This window comes from Bicyclus anynana, chromosome 13, assembly GCF_947172395.1.
Source record: "Bicyclus anynana chromosome 13, ilBicAnyn1.1, whole genome shotgun sequence".
NCBI lineage: Eukaryota > Metazoa > Arthropoda > Insecta > Lepidoptera > Nymphalidae > Bicyclus > Bicyclus anynana.
In genome coordinates, this window is record NC_069095.1 from 14,192,289 (window position 1) to 14,211,371 (window position 19,083).

Here is a 19,083-nt window from a genome sequence, read left to right on the forward strand (position 1 = left end):
ACTTATGATTATTTTATTATTAATACAGTTTATCTGTCATCCATTCCACTTATACTTATAATGTAATTCTCCACACTTATTTCATTCACCTATCTTACACATTTTGCAACATCTCGGAGTATCCCATTAGCACTGAGGTGTTGCAATAACACCATCCACTCCGTTGGTTTTTTTTTAGTGGGTATTCCAGTCGCTTCACGGCTGGCGAGTCCCACATACCCGCCCTGAAATAAGACAGTAATCCTGTCTTATTTCAGGACGGGATGCGTAAATGCATTTTTCTGACCAACGTTAAAAAAAAAAAAAAAAAAAACCTAACCTAACCTAACCTAACCTAACCTAACCTAACCTAACCTAACCTAACCTAACCTAACCTAACCTAACCTAACCTAACCTAACCTAACCTAACCTAACGTAGTTCCCGTTCCCGTGTGAATATGGGGATCAAACATAGCCTATGACACTCGCAAATAATGTAGCTTTCTATTGGTAAAACAATTTTCCAAATCGGTCCAGTAGATCCATAGATTACCTCCTACAACCACACGAACTTTACCTCTTTATATTATTAGCATAGAAGTCTCTATTTCTCTTGGTCATACCACCACTCTCGAAGGACTGGACCGATTTTGCTAAGGGTAGGAGTAAGATAGAGAAGTTACAGGGTAGGGTAGGGTAGGTAAACGTAGGGGTAGTGTAGGGGTAGGGCAGGTTTAGGGCCGGGTTTAGGGTAGTGGTAGGGTAGGGGTAGGATAGGGAAGTGGTAGGGTAGGGGTAGGATAGGCGTGAGATAGGGGTACGCGTGGGATAGGGGTAGGAAAGGGATAGGGTACGGGGAGGGTAGGGGTAGGATGGGGGTAGGGTGTAGGTAAGGTAGGGGTAGGGTAGGGGTATGTTTGGGGTAGGGTAGGGGTATGTTTGGGGTAGGGTAGGGGTAGGGGTAGGGTAGATGTAGGGGTTGGGTAGGGTAGGGTTGGGGTAGTGGTAGGGTAGGCGTAGAGGTAGGGTAGGGTAGGGGTAGTAATAAAGTTGACATCGAAATTTACGCGGACGAAGTCGCGGGCGTCCGCTAGTATATTTATAAGAATTTAAGTTTAGTAGTATAAATAATGACGTAAACGTAAGTCTCGGAATACAGTATAGAACTTAATATTTTTAAACACTAAAGGTTTATATATATCTGCTAAAATATAGGAGATAGATATATGGTATCGCGGACTTTTTTGTAGAACTTTTAAAGGCACATAAAGCCTTCATACATTGATTTCAATTTTACACAATGGATAAGGTAGCGCATGCGAATAAGTCTGTTTATGTGGAATTTCGGTTCGACCTGTATCTATGATAACTCTACTAATATATATCATACCTATATAAAGTATATAGCACTCCCCGATAACGTAGCATTCTACTGGTGAAAGAATTTTTGAAATCGAATCAGTAGTTCCGAAGATTACCCCTTTCAAAAAACTTACAAACTTTACCTCTTTATAATATTAGTATAGATATCTATAGGCTCGATAGGTTATATTCATTCTATTGATTAGTTTAGTAAGCTTTAAAAAAACGAATAGTCTGTTGCATGATTTATTTTATTTTTTAAAATAAAAATATTAAAGAGATCCAGCAGGGTAGAGAGCAGCAGAGTGTGCGCAGGAAGCGCGAGAGGCGAGCGGACGCGGCGGCGGCGACCGGCGGGGACGAGGGCGCGGGCGCGGGCGCGGGCGAGTGCACGGGCGCGTGCGCGCGCGCGAGCGTGGAAGCGGCCGGTGCGACGCGCGCCTCCAGGCGGAGCGGCGGGCGCGCAGGAGGGCGCGGCGACGGCGGCGGGAGCGAGTGCAGCGGAGGCGGAGGCGGAAGCGGAGGCGGCGGCGTGCGCGACGGCGGCGGCACGTCGTCTCCCGCGTAGTCGAGCGCGTTGTCGCCGTATTCGCCAGCCTTCAACAATATACTTCAACAATATAATTCAACAATATTGTTCTACTGGCTAACGCCCGCGACTTCATCCGCGTGAAGATTTATGTAAACTTTGAAATCCTATTCTCATCCTCTTCTTTTTTTTTTCAAGAGAGGAGACTCGTGCTCAACAGTGAGACGAATATGGGTTGTTAATGATAATGATAATGATAATTCTGTTTTCTCTCTCATTTATAAACTACCCAATTCAATTAAAGTTAATTTTGTTCAAGTTGTGTACAGACAGTAGACACCTGATTTCTACTCTGTCTGATGTAACGGAGGTATTTCTACTCTCTTACAGCGATGTAACGGAGGTATTTCTACTCTCTTACAGCGATGTAACGGAGGTATTTCTACTCTCTTACAGCGATGTAACGGAGGTATTTCTACTCTCTTACAGCGATGTAACGGAGGTATTTCTACTCTCTTACAGCGATGTAACGGAGGTATTTCTACTCTCTTACAGCGATGTAACGGAGGTATTTCTACTCTCTTACAGCGATGTAACGGAGGTATTTCTACTCTCTTACAGCGATGTAACGGAGGTATTTCTACTCTCTTACAGCGATGTAACGGAGGTATTTCTACTCTCTTACAGCGATGTAACGGAGGTATTTCTACTCTCTTACAGCGATGTAACGGAGGTATTTCTACTCTCTTACAGCGATGTAACGGAGGTATTTCTACTCTCTTACAGCGATGTAACGGAGGTATTTTTACTTTCTTACAGGGATGTAATGGAGGTATTTTTATTGAAACCGAAGGCGGATTCGGAACCGAAGTGGTGTCAGGAGAGAGATTTTTTTATTTAATAAACAAATAAAACGTTTGACGGCCTCCGTAGCGCAGTGGTATGCACGGTGGATTTACTGGTCCTGGGTTTGATCCCCGGCTGGATCGAATGAGATTTTCTTAATTGTTCCAGGTCTGGCTACCGGCAAAACCATACCGCCAAGCAATTTAGCGTTCCGGTGCGATGTCGTGTAGAAATCGAAAGGTGTGTGGATTTTAAAAAATGCCTAAATAACACGCGAAATTTTAAAAATGCAGATGGAATTACGTATCACTTGTTAGTACATGCTGTATTTTATTAATTGTTCATAAATAAATTCTTTAAAATATCGCTATTTTATCGATCTCACGTCGGTCGACGAGACGAAATCGACTTAATCTGAATATGTTTGTAAAAAGAAAACCTCTTTAATATTATTTCTTTTTGGTAATTTACTTTTTTTTTTTTCATGACATTGTCACATTTGAAATATTCGATATATTATTATTGACTTAACAGCAAAATATTAAAATTTTTATTAAAATATAAACTAAATGTAAATAATAGCGTTGAATGTTGTTTTTATATTTTATTTATAGGTAAGTTTTAGTTTAGTATTTAATTTAATAATTTAATGTAAAATATTGTAAATAACAATTATATTTTATTTATAGAAACACAATCAAGCTTTTATTACTACTATCACATTTATGTGAAATAATTATCATTATATGTTTCTAAAGTTGAATTATAAGTATAGGTCAATTCTGTACATGAATTATATTTCCAAAATTACAGGGGTGATTACCTGGTGATCGATACGTATGCTAAAAATGCAATCAGTAAAATTTTTGTCTGTCTGTTTGTCTGTATGTTCGTTATCTATACTTATAATAAATCTGTAGAGAGGTCAATTCTGTACATGAAACATATTTCCAAAATAACTATCAGGGGGTGATTAGTGGTCGATACTGATGCCAAAAATGCAATCAGTAAAATTTTTGTCTGTCTGTCTGTCTGTCTTTATGTTCTTTATAGAAACAAAAACTACTCGACTTATTTTAACGAAACTTGGTACAATTATTCTTCATACTCCTGGGCAGGTTATAGTATACTTTTCATCACGCTACGATCAATAGGAGCAGAGCAGTGAAGGGAAACGTTGGGAAAACGGGAGAAGTTACTTAATTTTTAAGCTTCCGTCGCGTGTGCAGTCTTAATGGGAAGGGTAGGGTAGTGTAGGGAAGGAGTAGGGTAGGGCAGGGTAGGGGTAGTTAAAAGTCGCGGGCGTCCGCTAGTAGAAACTAAAACTACTCGACGGAGTTTTGGTACAATTATTTTTCATACTCCTGGGTAGGTTATGGTATATGGTAACATCTCTGCTCTCTTACTGTAGTGTAGATAGAATCCGAATATAATACGTCAGCCTCGACGGGAATACAATATCTACCTGGAAATCTGCGCGGTTCGGCTCGAACTCGGGCGACAGCAGTCCCGGCGCGCGCTCGGCGACGAACAGAGCGCGCGTCCCGGCGGCCGACGTCGGCGCCGGGCTCCGAGCGCGCGCGTCGGCGCCGGCGGCGACGGGGGCGACGGCGCGCGGCTCGTCGGGCGGCTCGCCGGGCAGCAGGCGGCGCTCGACGCAGAGTGCGGCGCACGCTCCGCTGCCGGACACGACACTGTAAAGCCTAGTTTGGACTACTTTAGCGTTTTAGTCGAGTGGCGTACTAATCTACTTGCTACTGCACAAAAATCGTACGCACTTTGTTCGAGTACAGTACACAAGTGAGTGGTGGTTTGCAAGATGCAACAACCTACAACGCAATAAAGTAAATAAACAAAAAGCTAACCACAATGACTATTATAAAAGAAGTGGATGAGGAAATTTGTGTGATTAATAAAAAGAAGCTATGGGTACGAAAATGGACGACGGATTGTTTCTCCGCTCCAGCGAAACGTCATTTTATGATTTTAGGAGCAACTAATGAACTCTGCTAATTCGCCAGGTTCGGACTTAGTTTAGTAGTGAACCAGTGAGTTTGGTAGCGTGGTGGGAGGCGCTACTCGCCTGTTAAAATAGAGTAAGATGGATTGACTCGACTAAACTATTTACTAGCCTACTCGGCTAAACTTTTGGTGTTCAGACACGTTTAGCAGCAAAATTTTACGCTACTCGACTAAACTACTAACGTAGTCCGAACAAGCCTTTACGCTAGCGCACTCGGAACCGCAGCTCGGCGTGCGCTCGCACGTACCGGCCGCACTGGCGCAGCGTGTGCGCGCAGTGCAGGAAGCGCCGCCAGCGCGCCACGCTCTGCGCCGCAAACGTGTCGCCGCAGCCCGCGCCCGCGCCCGCGCCCGCGCCCGCGCCCGCCTCCGCGCCCGCGCCGCCCACCGCGCTCAGCACGCCGCACAGCTTGCCGTCGCAAACGACGCCACCGCCCAAGTCACGCTACGAAAACAAGGAGTGTGAAGCGAACATTTATTATTTCATAAAACCGCAATGCTTTTGAATGATATTCGAAATGTCTTTCAAATTGCTGAATTGAGATCCACTGTGAAAGTGGATCTCAATTCAAAAAAATATATATTGTGTTGCAGCTACATAACTCTAGCTAACACATTGCCGTTCCCGGAGAATAAAACCGTAATTACATAAAGGTAATTTTTCAGGACAGACAGACAAAAAAAAAATAATAGTAGATTGCTACACAAGGTGCTTAAAATACCCATTCTATTAATTATACTAGGTATTTTATACCCCCCAAGCCGGCCCGGTCACCGTGGGGGAAGTCGACCACCACCCTCCAACAAATCTGCCAACTCAATCCAATACAAAACCAAGTAGTTTATACCCATCTACACTAAACACCCGAACCCTGAGAACACCAGAAAGCTCCAGTTTGGGAGAGCTAGAGTTAGCTATTAAAACATCAAGTGGGACATTTTGGGCATAAGCGAGATGCGAAGACTAGGGGAAGAAATAGAAGAGAGAAGACAGTTTATTATGTACCACAAAGGCGAAATCGCTGGACAAAGAGGAGTAGGATTTTTGGTAAAGCTAAACCTTAAAAGCCAGATTATTGGTTTTGAAGGCATATCCGCTAGAATAGCTGCAATTCATATAAACATTAATTCGAACAAATGGACAGTTATCCAAGTCGACTCGCCGACAGAGCAAGCAACAAAAATGGACATAGATATATTTTACAAACTGAGTGAAATTATTGAAAAATATTTAGAAAACAATATAATGCTGATGGGTGACTTTAACGCTCGAGTCGGCGTTCAACTACCCGGAGAAGAACATATAATAGGGAAATATGGAAATGGTAAAAGAAGCAAAAACGGAGAAAAACTGCTAGAGAAAAACCTGACAATTCTTAATTCCGTGTTCCGCAAAAACCCTAAAAGTAAATGGACGTGGATGTCTCCAGATGGAAAAACTAGAAACGAAATCGACAACATAATTACAAATAGAGTTCGTTCATTTAGTGACACAGGAATAATACAAAACCTAAACTTTAATACTAACCATCGTATGGTACACAGCTGCCTAACTGAAAGCGGTACAAAAAAACCTAGACCAAAAGCAATCTTAACGAACTACTTACAAAAAATTGCTGAAAAAAGGACCTCAAACGACACCACAGAAGACCTAATGCAAGAAGTTACTTCAGATATGGAACTAAGCGAAAAATATAATAAGGTAGAAAACAAGCTCAGAAAACAGGCAAGTATACAAACAAACAAAAGCCAAGAAACATATCTAAGTGAAAAATCTTTAAAACTAATTGAAGACAGAAGAAATTTAATAAAGAAAAAGTATAAGAAAGAAAACCAAAAAGAAATATCTAACCTCAGTAAACAAATTCGCGAAAGTATGAGGAAAGACAGGCAAAATAAAAGAATCAAAACCCTGGAAAAGCACATTAGCAGAACGGGAGGTACGAAAAAAGTACTTAAGGAACTGCGAGAACGGGGAAAATAATGGATTCCAAAGTTAAGACACAATAATTTGCCAACTACTTCTCGTAGCGAAATCCAAAATATAGCAACATACTATTATCGCTTACTGTACAAACAACAAAGTCCAAAAGAGTCAAAAATACTATTTCCATATAGTGAACAAAATAATATACAAGTAAGTTATACCTGAATTATTAGCAACGGAAGTAGAAAAATCTATAAAAAGCCAAAAGATGGAAAAAGCTCCTGGTCCAGACAGAATCACAAACGAACTTATGAGAGGGTCAATTGAAGAATCAAGCCCAATATTAACAAAGATTTTCAACGAAACTCTATATACCGGCAGCATTCCAAAGCAATAGGCAGAATCACACATAATACTCCTACATAAGAAAGGTCCTAAAGACGACATAGGAAATTATAGACCAATCTCACTTATCTCAAATGTATACAAAGTTTTCGCTAAAGTGATCCTGGACAGAATATCACTCACACTTGACGAGAATCAACCTGTGGAACAGGCAGGGTTCAGGAAAAACTTTAGTACAATCGATCACATACATACAGTCATACAGTCAAACAGCTCATACAAAAATACAATGAATACAACAAAAACATTTATCAAAATCAAATCAAATCAAATCAAAAAACATTTATTTCAAGTAGGCTCAGTTTACAAGCACTTTTGACACGTCAGTCGACAATTTGTTAAGATTCTACCACCGGTTCGGAAGGCAGGTTCTGCTGAGAAGATACCGGCAAGAAACTAAACAGTTGCTCTTTTGAAAAAGTCATACAGTATTACAATTTACAATTGATAACAATTACTGTTTACATTTCTTATAGTTTTACTTTCTGTGTGAAGGTGGAAGCTGATCCAACGGCCTCCAAGCATCTTTATCATTAAGGAACTCATCAATGTTGTAGTACCCTCGACTAAGTAAATGTTTTTTAACACATTGCTTAAAGCTATGCATTGGCAGGTCCATCACAGTCTTGGGGATCTTGTTATAGAAGAGTACACCCAAACCTACAAAAGATTTTTTTACTCTTTGGAGACGATATGCAGAAATAACTAACTTATGCCCGTGTCTAGTAAGACGTGGGTTTAAATCTCCTTTTCGTTTGTACAAATTAATATTTTGTCTTACATATACTATACTGTTATATATATATTGACAGGCTACTGTTAGTATACCTATTTCTTTAAACTTTTGACGAAGGGACTCGTGTGATTTTAATTGATATATTGCTCGAATTGCTCTTTTTTGAAGTACAAATATAGATTGTATTTTGCCCCACAATAAAATACCGTAAGACATTACGCTGTGAAAGTACGCAAAATAAACAAGCCTAGCTGTATCAACATCAGTAAACTGTCTTATTTTTCTCACGGCAAATGCCGCTGAGCTAAGTTTACCAGACAGTTTTTCTATATGAGCACCCCACTGAAGTTTACAATCCAAGGTCACTCCCAGGAAAACTGTGGAACTCTCCATTTCCAGTGTTTCACCATCGATCGTTATAGACTTATCTAATTTTTTAACATTTGGCAATGAAAACTCAATACATTTAGTTTTCTTGGCATTCAAAAGTAGATTATTTGCAGTGAACCAATGCGACACATGCGATATGGCACAGTTTACGTCGTCAGAGTTATCTTTATTTCTGTCGGACTTAAAAATTAAGGATGTGTCATCAGCAAACAGTACAATCTCACATATGCCGCTAACATGGTATGGTAAATCGTTTATGTACACTAAAAATAGAAAAGGACCCAGAATTGAACCCTGTGGGACGCCCATTATGGTAGTGGAACCGTGCGACTTTATATCATTTATGCATACCTTTTGTGTTCTATCACTGAGATAAGAGGCAATGAGATCGAGTGCAACACTTTTGATGCCATAGTGGCTTAACTTGAGTAGAAGGGTGTTATGGTCAACACAATCGAACGCCTTGGACAGATCACAGAACACACCAATAGCATTCTTAGAACCTTCCCATGCTTCATAAATATGTTTTAAAAGTTTAGCCCCTGCATCAGTTGTATTGCGACCTTTTGTAAAACCATACTGTTCAGGATGAAACAAGTTATTTAAATTAAAATGACATAAAAGTTGATTTAATATGATTTTTTCAAAGACCTTGCTAAGTGTTGGCAATATTGTAATCGGTCTATAATTATTAAGATCTGATTTGTCTCCTAATTTAAAAAGTGGTATCAATTTGCCATGCTTCATTACGTTCGGAAAAATACCTAAGTCCACACATTCATTAAAAATAATGGCTAAGTAGGGAGCAATGACATCAATTATATTAGATATTACTTTCACTGACATGCCCCACAGATCTCCGGTTCTTTTTAATTTTAACAAATTGAAAGATTTTTTAATGTCTGATACAGTTATGTGGTGAAATTCAAAAAGAACGTTGCACTCTTTAACATTGCCTCTTAATAGTCTCTGGGCTTCCGTAGCAGACGAATCTAGTGAATCAGTTAACAAGATAGGAACATTCTGGAAAAAATCTTCAAAGGCATTAACAACCTCGATATCAGTGTTTACCTTTTTGTCATTGACAATTAATTCAAAACTGATATCCCGCGGTTTGATTTTTCCTGATTCTCTATTAATTATATTCCAGGTGGTTTGTATCTTGTTCTCAGACTCAATTATTTTCTGTTTGATGTGTAACGATTACGCAAGAATACAAACACGTTTGAAAATTTTTGAGTAACTTTTTACATAATCTAAATAAGTTCGCGTTTGAGTATATTGTTTTTCCTCGTACAACTCGTACAATTTATCTCTACTTTTATAGATGCCTACAGTAGCCCATTCGCTAAACTTTAATTTTTGGCTAGCACTAATGCGTTTAAAGTCAAAAGTTTTACTAAACTCTCCGTCTATTGTCTTGAAAAGTGTACCAAAGAGCATGTCTGGATGATTATTCTCAAATGCAAGACTTGGAATTTTAGAAATAATTGTGTTTTTGAATCGCTTTAATTTACTTTCAGTTATTGGCCTACACTTTACCCATTGATTGCTATTGGTTTTATTATTTAAGATAGTAAATATTTGACCACTATGATCAGAGCTTAATTTATTTATTATCTTCTTTCTCTCAAGCACACAATTATAAAATATATTATCCAGACAGGTACCTGAAGTTGCGGTTATCCTAGTAGGTTCGTTAAAAACATGCATCAAATCAAAACATTTAAATAAGTTAAGAAATCTAACAGATTTTGAGTTTTCTGTTAGAATATCAACATTAAAATCGCCGCAAATCAGTATTTGTTTGGAAGATGTGCACAATCGCCTCATTACATTAACTAAAATGATGATTAACTCAATACCCATAGACATAACCATCAACGGACAGAAACTCGAATACGTAGATGAATATGTGTATCTAGGCCAGATAATACCGCCAAATGACCAAATGCAGAAAGAAATAGACAAAAGAATGGCAAATGGGTGGAAAAAGTAAAGGAAATAATGAAAAGTAAGGAACTGGGCATTAAGATAAAGAAAAAGACTTTCGATACCTGTATCCTACCCTGCATTACCTACGGCTGCGAAACCTGGGCTTTGACAAAACACCTTAGGGACAAACTAGCAAGATGTCAGAAAAGCATGGAAAGAAGTATGCTAGGTTTGAAATTAATAGACAAAGTCAGAAGTACAGATATCAGGCATAAAACTAAACTAACAAACATACTGACACGTATTGATCAACAGAAATGGAGATGGACTGGACATATGCTCCGCTGCACAAAAGAAAAATGGAGCAAACAGGTGACAGTTTGGTATCCAAGGGATGGTGCTAGGAGCAGAGGTCGGAAAACAAAAAGATGGGAGGATGACCTAAAAATGATTTTAGGACCCCTTTGGATGAGGATAGCGGCAGACAGAAAACAGTGGAAGGAGTTGGAGGAGGCCTTTGCCGTAAGGCACACTGAAATAAGAGACATTCTATAGTTAGTTGAATTATATCTTCTTAAATGTGTACTTTTATTTTTAAATTATTGTAATGTATTTGTTAACAACTGTGTATATTTCGGGAAATAAAAGGCTTTATTATTTATTATTATTAGGTATTTTATGGCACTAAATAAAAAACTAAATTACAATGGTTTTAGGGCTAAAGCCATTGTAATTTAGGTTTTTATACATACACTCTACTTTTTACTACGATTGTGAAAAAAATAAAATCCTAATAGACAATGATATTAAATACTGTAGTATTATAGATGATAAATGATATTAAATACTGAGAGCCGTGATAGCCCAGTGGATATGACCTCTGCCTCCGATTCCGGAGGGTGTGGGTTCGAATCCAGTCCGGGGCATGCACCTCCAACTTTTCAGTTGTGTGCATTTTAAGAAATTAAATATGTGTGTCTCAAACAATCAACAGGATGAGAGAGGATCACTGCTTCCTGATGAGCGTCGTCCGCACGGCGTGCAGCTCTGCCCTTTCCGCCCAACACGCAGCAGCGTACGTCACCGTAGCCACGGAAGCTCCGTGGTTGGTAAGGATGCGCCAGGAAGACGAGACTCTCGACATCTTGCCGAAGCATCGCGCCGCGCGCTCCCCGATCGACAACGCATGCCGCGCAAAGGAGAGACTCGAGCCGATCGTGACGCCCAGCACGACGGCCTCCGACACTGTCCTGATGGAGTCCCCCCCCCCCCCCCCGCTTGACGACCGGGGGCCGCTTCCCTAGCTTGCCCTTGAACGTCATTGTTTGCGATTAGGAGCGAAACTGAGCTGGTTGCGACGACCCCAGTCCGAAGACGAAGGACAGGTAATGGAACTCCTCAACGGTTTACAGTAGCTACCTTGTGATTGGGCTTGATTAATTTGTATTGATGAGGACTTTCCACATAATACCGCGCACTGCGACTCCGGCGTGCGGCTCACCTCGCACAGCGCGCCGCCCGTCAGACACAGCGCATTCTCGCGCGCCTCCGCCCAGCGCGCCACTCGCGCCGCGCACTGCGACTCCGGCGCGCGCCGCACGCTCAGCACGCGGTAGCGCTCCGCGCCGCCCGGCGCCGGCAGCGCGCGCACGGCGTGGCAACGGGCGGCGGCCGGCGGCGCGCCCGTCGCCAGCAGGATGGGGCGCACGCGCGCCGCCGCGCCGAAGGGCGCCTCCAGCTCCACCACGGCCACGTCGCGCGCGGGGTCGGGCCCGCCCGCGTCCGCCAGCGCCACGCGCGCCACCCGCCGCGCGCCCGCGCCCGCGCCCGCGCCCGCCAGCGCCCACAGCGCGCGAGCGCCGCCCGCGCAACGCGCCGTGCTGATACCCGTGCGCCGCGACACCAGCGCCGCGCCGCAGCGCCGCCCGCCCGCGCGCGAGCCGCGCACCAGCACCATCTGCGGGCAGCGGACGGGTCTCGTCATCTCCCGACTCTCCGGGATTTTTCATTCAGATTTTTAGTTTGGAATTCACCTCTACCTTTCTGTTACTATCGTGACAAACAGAGAGAGATCAATTCGAAGCTCGAACTCGCTCGATGAACTAAACGTCGTCCCCGATCAGCCGCCAACATTGGTAAGAACCCCTCTCGCTGCGCGACTCCGACTCGCACTTGGCCGGTTTTTTTAACATCAAGAATGACTGCATTAGCAATTTTAAGCAAGTATTTTTTTTCCTATATTGTACATTGATATATTGATATTGATATATACTATTGAGCATTTTACCAGTGTAGTGTGTCCATATTAATATTGAGTTTCCAGCTTATCTTTAAGTTAACAACCCAATCACAGTCTGCGGCGGGACGGTACGTCACCATGAAGGGCGCGTCGTCGCTGTCGGCGCCGTCGTCAGCGGCGTCCGCGGCGCCCAGCAGCGCCGCCAGCAGCGCCGCCAGCAGCGCGCCCGCGGCCAGCAGCAGCGCGCGGCGGGGGGCGGCCGTGGCGAGGGCGAAGCCCGGGCAGCGGTAGAACGCGTTGCGTCGCGGATATGTTCTTCTTTGTTGAAAAGTACAGTTTGAAACTATAGACCCTAGAAACACTACCGTTTAGAAACATTAATTAATTTGATGTAAATTTAATTTAGAAATAATGATAAAAAATAAATATTCGAAATGTCCACGTGGCACGCGTCAACGCTTGGCAGCTTCTGTCTGTCTTCTCTGTGGCAAAGAGTAAATTAATATAAAGAGTAGGCAGTCAGCGGGATCTGTCTGTATCGTCTGATGTAACATGTAACCATTTGTAACAGTGCGAGATGCGGCATAAGGAATATGTACATAGGCGTGTATTGGATCAAACAATCAGAAAAAGAACCCACGTCATTTTTGATATGATGTGGTTCTTTTTCTGATGTGTAAGTGCGTTAGGCTCATAATGGGGCCTCAGCGGTATCACCGGGTCGTGGGCGAGCACATAAGCATCGCCTGATCCTTATCAGCCTGAACGCAGAAGCATCTGAGTCTGAGAGTATCATCGGGGACCTCGTCTTTGGCCAGCGCCGTCGGTCGTTACGTCGTCGTCAGGATCGTAGAGAACGTTTGTTGGACACTGGTAGTAAAGTTATTACAAACAGATCGACTTCACGTTTTGAAACGTTGTAAACTAAGCCTAAGTACCTACTCGACATGATCAATTTTTTTATTTCATAAGTAGTCCGTAAGTATGTAACATTAGTAGGTATAATAAAATATAAACAGTTTTCATCCATACTAATATTATAAATGCAAAAGTGAGTATGTCTGTTTGTCTGTTACCTTTTCGCGGCTTACCTACTGAACCGATTTGTATGAAATGTGTGCACGGCGCACCGGCCGAGCGACTAGCATTAAATCAGTCTATCGGCACCAATATACCTGTCAGTGATAATCGTTCGGTTCGTATTATCCATTAATTACGGGACACCCTGTAGCCTGTAGGTATATAATAACAATGCACTGCTATTTTCAAGAACTGGCGCTGGGTCGTAGGTACCTATAAGGCCATACTGAAGAGGCCATACTTGATTATGTCTTATAATTATTATTAAAATATTGACCGTAACTGGAAGCTTTATATTGAGAGTAGCATTTCCGTTTCCGTCGATTTCATACCAGTTTTCGTACTTTTATTGACGTCACGTCTGGCTATGTGGCGCCACCTGGCGGTGTCGGGCTCGGGAAGTTTCGTAAATCGCTGAGCGCGACTTTAGCTCATTGGCGTTTTGTTTACCGTCGAAGCAACATCTTGCAAACAGTTGGTACCCGACATTGCAAGATAAAGTTTAATAAGTGAAGTGAATTCGCTGTGAGTACTTTATATTTTATTACGTTGTAATTATTACGTTGTTACATACAACGTTAATGTAATTAACGTAAAATTATGTAAAATGTAAATGTAAAATTTCAAATTTCATTTGAAAATAGTACGTGATCATTATTTTAACGGTTTTTCCGTTCGGATCACTACTTCATGTGTTTGAAAGTCTTGCTTTTTTGCAAATGTTTTCGTACTTGCATGTATATAATAATATTTTCTTTGTAGTGATTTTTCAACAGTTAAAATAGTATTAAAAGTGGCGGGGCCCAGCGGGCTTCCTAAAAATGTGAACTCAGAAACCAAACTGAATGTTCTAGCAATAGAATGTTGTCTAACATATATACTACAAAACGAACGCGTGGCCAGTGGCTTTCGTTTCAAAGGAGTACATAAATTACGAATGCTCGAAGACAAGTTAGACAAAGAGTTTTTGGAAGTTACTCAAACATATTGTTACTTCAATTCAAACCGGCATTGAAAAAAGGTTCACAAATCCCGCCAGAATTTAGCACAGGAATTTTGATTGGATGTAAATTACTGGCCTTATAAATCGCCACCCCACGCAGGGGCAAGGCGTAGACACTGTTAACGTCGCTGGACACATTTGCAGTCAAATATAGGTCTAATAGATTACCGCCCCTCGCGGGGGCAAGGTATACACAGTTTTTTAACGTTCCTGGACGTATTTGCAAAACCAACTTACTGAGTAAGGTATAGAAAGTTTAAATATTCCTAGACGTATTTGCACAGTCAAATACCGGACTAATAGATTACCGCCCCTCATGGGGACGAGGTTATAGAAAGTGTTAACATTCCTAGACGTATTTCCAGTCAAATACTGAGGATCGCCGCCCCTCGCAAGGGCAAGGCACGAAAAGTGTTGAAATTTCATCACGTAGAATACACAACACGGAATATACATACAATGCGCAAACGCTCATGCACAGCCATGCTTGCATGATAATTACAACCCACCCTCGCGGGGTGTTTATCTCTTTATATAAATTATTGAAATACCGGTGTCCTTGATCGCCACCGTCGCGGGCGTATGCATGAAGAGTAATGTTCCATCGCGTGGAACATACAACACGGAATATACATATCTGTAATGCGCACACGTTCATGCACAGCCTTGCTTGCATGATCAATACAATCCACCCTCGCAGGGTGTTTATCAACGATGTATGGATACGAATATCTTATCTATCTATATTGTTTACGTGCAGTGGCACTAGATGGCGCCACTCACACTTTGGATCGCGCTATGACTTGTTCATACTAGGGTATATGAGGCAAGCCATCGGTTTGCCAAATTGTTGGTGTTCTCAGTTATTGGTACCTACATTGTTTGATTAAATAAACCCAACCCATCGAGATCAAGCCGTGTTTCATTTGGTGTGACCCGCGGCCCCAGTTCAAAAGTGCACGGTGGGTTTGGGTGCTCCGGCCCATACAATATAAATTATTCAAATACCTGTGTCGATGTCGTGTGTGTGATCGCCACCCCTCGCGAGGGTAATGCATGAAAAATGTTAAGATTCCATCGCTTGGAACGCTTGCGCAGCCTTGCCTGTATGATCATTATAATCCACTCTCGCGGGGTGTTTATCAGCAATGTACAAGAGACTAATGTCCTAAAGCCCTTGCAGGCTGACTCACTATCTTTTACGTTTGCTAGTTGACATATACAAAATTGAGTTTCTATGTAAAAATGTCATTTATTGCTTACTCGTGAATATCCCACAGTATGTAAATGACATTTTTCCAATTGATATAGGTTGATAATAAAGACCAAAATAGTGAATAGGCCAACTAGATTTGTAACCAATGGGTGAATTAATTACTTTGTAACAATGGCGTAAAAATCTGATGAACGAAAGCGTCAGATTAAAACATCATGTACATTTTGGTATAGAGGTTAAAGGCAGGAAACTTATTTTTCCGAATACATCAAAGTTTTCTAAAGGTATTACTGGATGTATACAGTTTATTATTTGCAAAATTTATAACCATACTTCAGGTTTCATAAAACTTAGAAACAAACGAAAAGGTAAAACATATTATGATACCCTCCGTCACCTAGCAAATGTAGAAAAACGCATAAGCGGTAACATAAAAATTTCTATTAAAACAAAGGATTCTAAATGAATCCTTTTTCAGGGGCTCGAGGCCTATCAAGGGTATTATGTATGCTTTAAAGTTTAATGCATCCAGAAAACCTAAAGTATTTTGAGATAGACTTCATTTCAAGCGGTCTTTTTAGCTACCTTTTTCACCACCTTTTTCAGTGGGAGAAAATGGTGGCACCAGAAACGTACAGAGGTTAATCTGAGGTTATCTCCTACCGTTCTCTCGAATAACCTCGTGTTTTTCTTAATCTATATGGAATATCGTTCCACACTCCTGTTTTGGAAGAAATATCAACAATTGTCTACTTAATGAAATACAAAGGATCATAAAAGCACCATGCTCTGTTGTTAATACTGAAGCCGAACCAATATTTAACCTCATTTCCACTTGCTAAATACGCACAGCATCAAAAACTCAGTTTGAAGAATAGACACAAGCCTACTTGCATGTGTATGTAATAAAATCCCAAAGGTGCTTCCTATGTTTTGTATACAGGGAATTGTTGGACATTACTTCCTTGTCATTTGAACTATGCATGTCTCTTTCTCAAATACTTTCTCAATGCTATCGAATTCGCAGCATGTTTTGTAAGAGATATGTAGAATTAAGAATCGACAATTTTATCATTTACTAAGAAAATAATACGAAGCGTAGATGTAGACTATATCGAAAACTTGCCCGTTACCATTGAATGAATGAATGACCTTACTTCACTGACACCCTCAGCCAGTGTTTTTGTTAGTAGCAGATGCCTTTGACCACGCTTGGGCAGCGTTACTAAACATTCACCCTCTGAGGTATTCATGGTCACGAGAGGAATAGGTACTGCATTCCAATAAAAAGGAAATGTATGTCATACTACTCGTATATGCCCCTAGAATCAAACTCACCTCCTAAGCAACATTCAATAGGACAAAATGACTGCCGTTACATATTACGGAGGAAAAGAGAGATGAGTTTAAATATAGAATATAACAGTTAAAATTGCAAGATCTTTATGTCTAATAACCTTAATTAGACTATCACTAAGTTCACAACAGTACACAATAGTATACGCGGCAGGAACAACAAGCATGCAAATCACTTGTTATACAACATCGCCATCTTCCATACTTGGCGCTTTCATTACGGTAGCATAGAAAAAGTGATTGTGAAATAGGGTATGTCGGTGACTTATCTTTTCTGATCTGACTCATTAAATAAGGTACACGTAGTCCATGATTACTTGTACGTATCCCGAGATGTAACTTACGCTCAAGTTGTTTTATACGATGTGTACAGTGTGTATAGGGAATTTCCCACTTGCTTTATGGTATCGCCACCACTTACACTGATTCTCAGAGAATCATCAGAATCGGTTGACAGGAATATATTTAATAGCCTTGATAAGAGTAAGTCTTATGTCATTTGGATCTCAGATTCCGAGTGCTAGCAGTACCGATAATTCTATAGGATGAAGACAAATTTATTATAATCACGACAACGGACTTAGCAGTTACAAAACTGTTAGAGGTAGTCTTCAAGAAATATGGGAAAACCTGAAATTATTTTTAATTTCCTGTCAAAACTTAAAAATCGGCTTGTGTAGTGTTTGTCTAAAAGTAAAAGTTTTAGTACATTATATGACCTAATGTCTAAGAACTGACTCAGTTTAAGTTTCTTGAATCTTCAAGTAACCTACTTAAGAGATCAATAACTTTGTAAAGCATATCCTTAAATTCATGCCAAATTGTTAAGAAAGCCTAAAAATTCCATGCCACCAGTTTGGAATGTCAGTAACTTCTTAATAAGTTATTTTTTCAATAGTTATATCTTTGTAGGTACACTCTGAAAGACGTGTATATGACCTAACATTACTTATTATAGGGATAACATAGTATAAAATCTGATGATTTTATTTAATTTTGGCCGCAATTTGGCTCAAAAACCGATAGAAGTATTTACTCTGGCTGGAAATTATTTGTAAATAAAATAATCACTATCATAATTTTTCTTTAGGAAATAATAAGTCTATTTCATTATTAAATAAAATAACTATCCACTACGACTAAATGCAGCAAGAATTAATATTAGTAATAATTTTTTTTTTAAAAAACCGCCTCGCATATGGTTATAGCAGAATGAGTAAAGACGTCACGTAAGAAATCTTCATAACGACTATATCGGTCAGCAGTCTTTTTCCTAAATAATTTAGTGTGAAATATCAATTATATGATGAAATCCCTAAAATTAAAAGTATTGAACTCCAATCCAAAAAATGTATAGTATGTTTTTAGTTCATTGATTATTTTTGAATGTTTTGAGAGTTGGAGTCGCGAGATGAACGAAAACACGTTAAGCACTGCTAACTGTTTTATTTATTAATATTTGTAAAATATAGTAAATGGCTGATGACATATTATGACACTTGAATGTCAAAGAGTTGACAGTTTGAATAAATAATATCCACAGACAATAGATACTTATTACTGGCTACCATTGTACCGTAGACATGTATTTTTGCTACATTCCAACAAAATGGAATATTGTATTATGCACAGACACAGTAAGTCAAACTTCGTTACTAGCTTGTTCTCTAAATAAAGCCTAATCGAATTAGAGATAATATTGTTATAAAAAGTTTTATTTTAATAATCACATTGGCGAAATAATACCATAATGTGGCGTCACCAGGCGAAAACAAACAGGCTCTCAATATAAAGCTTCCAGTTACGGTCAATATTTTAATAGCAGCGTTTTACCTGAAATAAAACGCATATTAAAATACTTACCTCACTGGAAGCTTTAAGTAATTCCTGCCTGGTGATATATTGAGCCAATGAGCTAAAGTCGCGCTCAGCGATTTACGAAACTTCCCGAGCCCGACACCGCCAGGTGGCGCCACATAGCCCGACGTGACGTCAATAAAAGTACGAAAACTGGTATGAAATCGACGGAAACGGAAATGCTACTCTCAATATAAAGCT

At 40.5% G+C, this 19,083-nt stretch overlaps 1 protein-coding gene across 3 annotated transcripts; it reads right to left on the minus strand.

Moving 5' to 3' along the window:
* Positions 1–1,574: 1,574 nt before the first annotated feature.
* On the minus strand, positions 1,575–14,355 carry LOC128198698 (uncharacterized). 3 transcript variants are annotated; one of them, XM_052885214.1, is made up of 5 exons: positions 12,508–14,355; positions 11,633–12,088; positions 4,987–5,183; positions 4,182–4,419; positions 1,575–1,938 (listed from the first exon to the last, which is right to left on the minus strand). In XM_052885214.1, exons 1-5 carry the CDS (start codon positions 12,508–12,510, stop codon positions 1,600–1,602), a joined length of 1,233 nt encoding a protein of 410 aa, XP_052741174.1. In that variant the 5' UTR covers positions 12,511–14,355; the 3' UTR covers positions 1,575–1,599. The 3 variants fall into 3 exon arrangements, with proteins under 3 accessions (XP_052741174.1, XP_052741173.1, XP_052741172.1); XM_052885213.1 differs by having other exon boundaries at positions 4,182–4,395; positions 11,633–14,355; XM_052885212.1 differs by having other exon boundaries at positions 11,633–14,355.
* Positions 14,356–19,083: the final 4,728 nt, after the last annotated feature.

Coding starts and splice junctions, on each gene's coding strand:
- LOC128198698 (XM_052885212.1), bottom strand. CDS start 12,115: ATGACGAGACCCGTCCGCTGCCCGCAGATGGTGCTGGTGCGCGGCTCG. Junction 5,184..11,632: donor CGGGCGGCGCGCTGTGCGAG/GTGAGCCGCACG, acceptor TTGTTTTCGTAG/CGTGACTTGGGCGGTGGCGT. Junction 4,420..4,986: donor ACGCTGCGCCAGTGCGGCCG/GTACGTGCGAGC, acceptor AGTCCAAACTAG/GCTTTACAGTGTCGTGTCCG.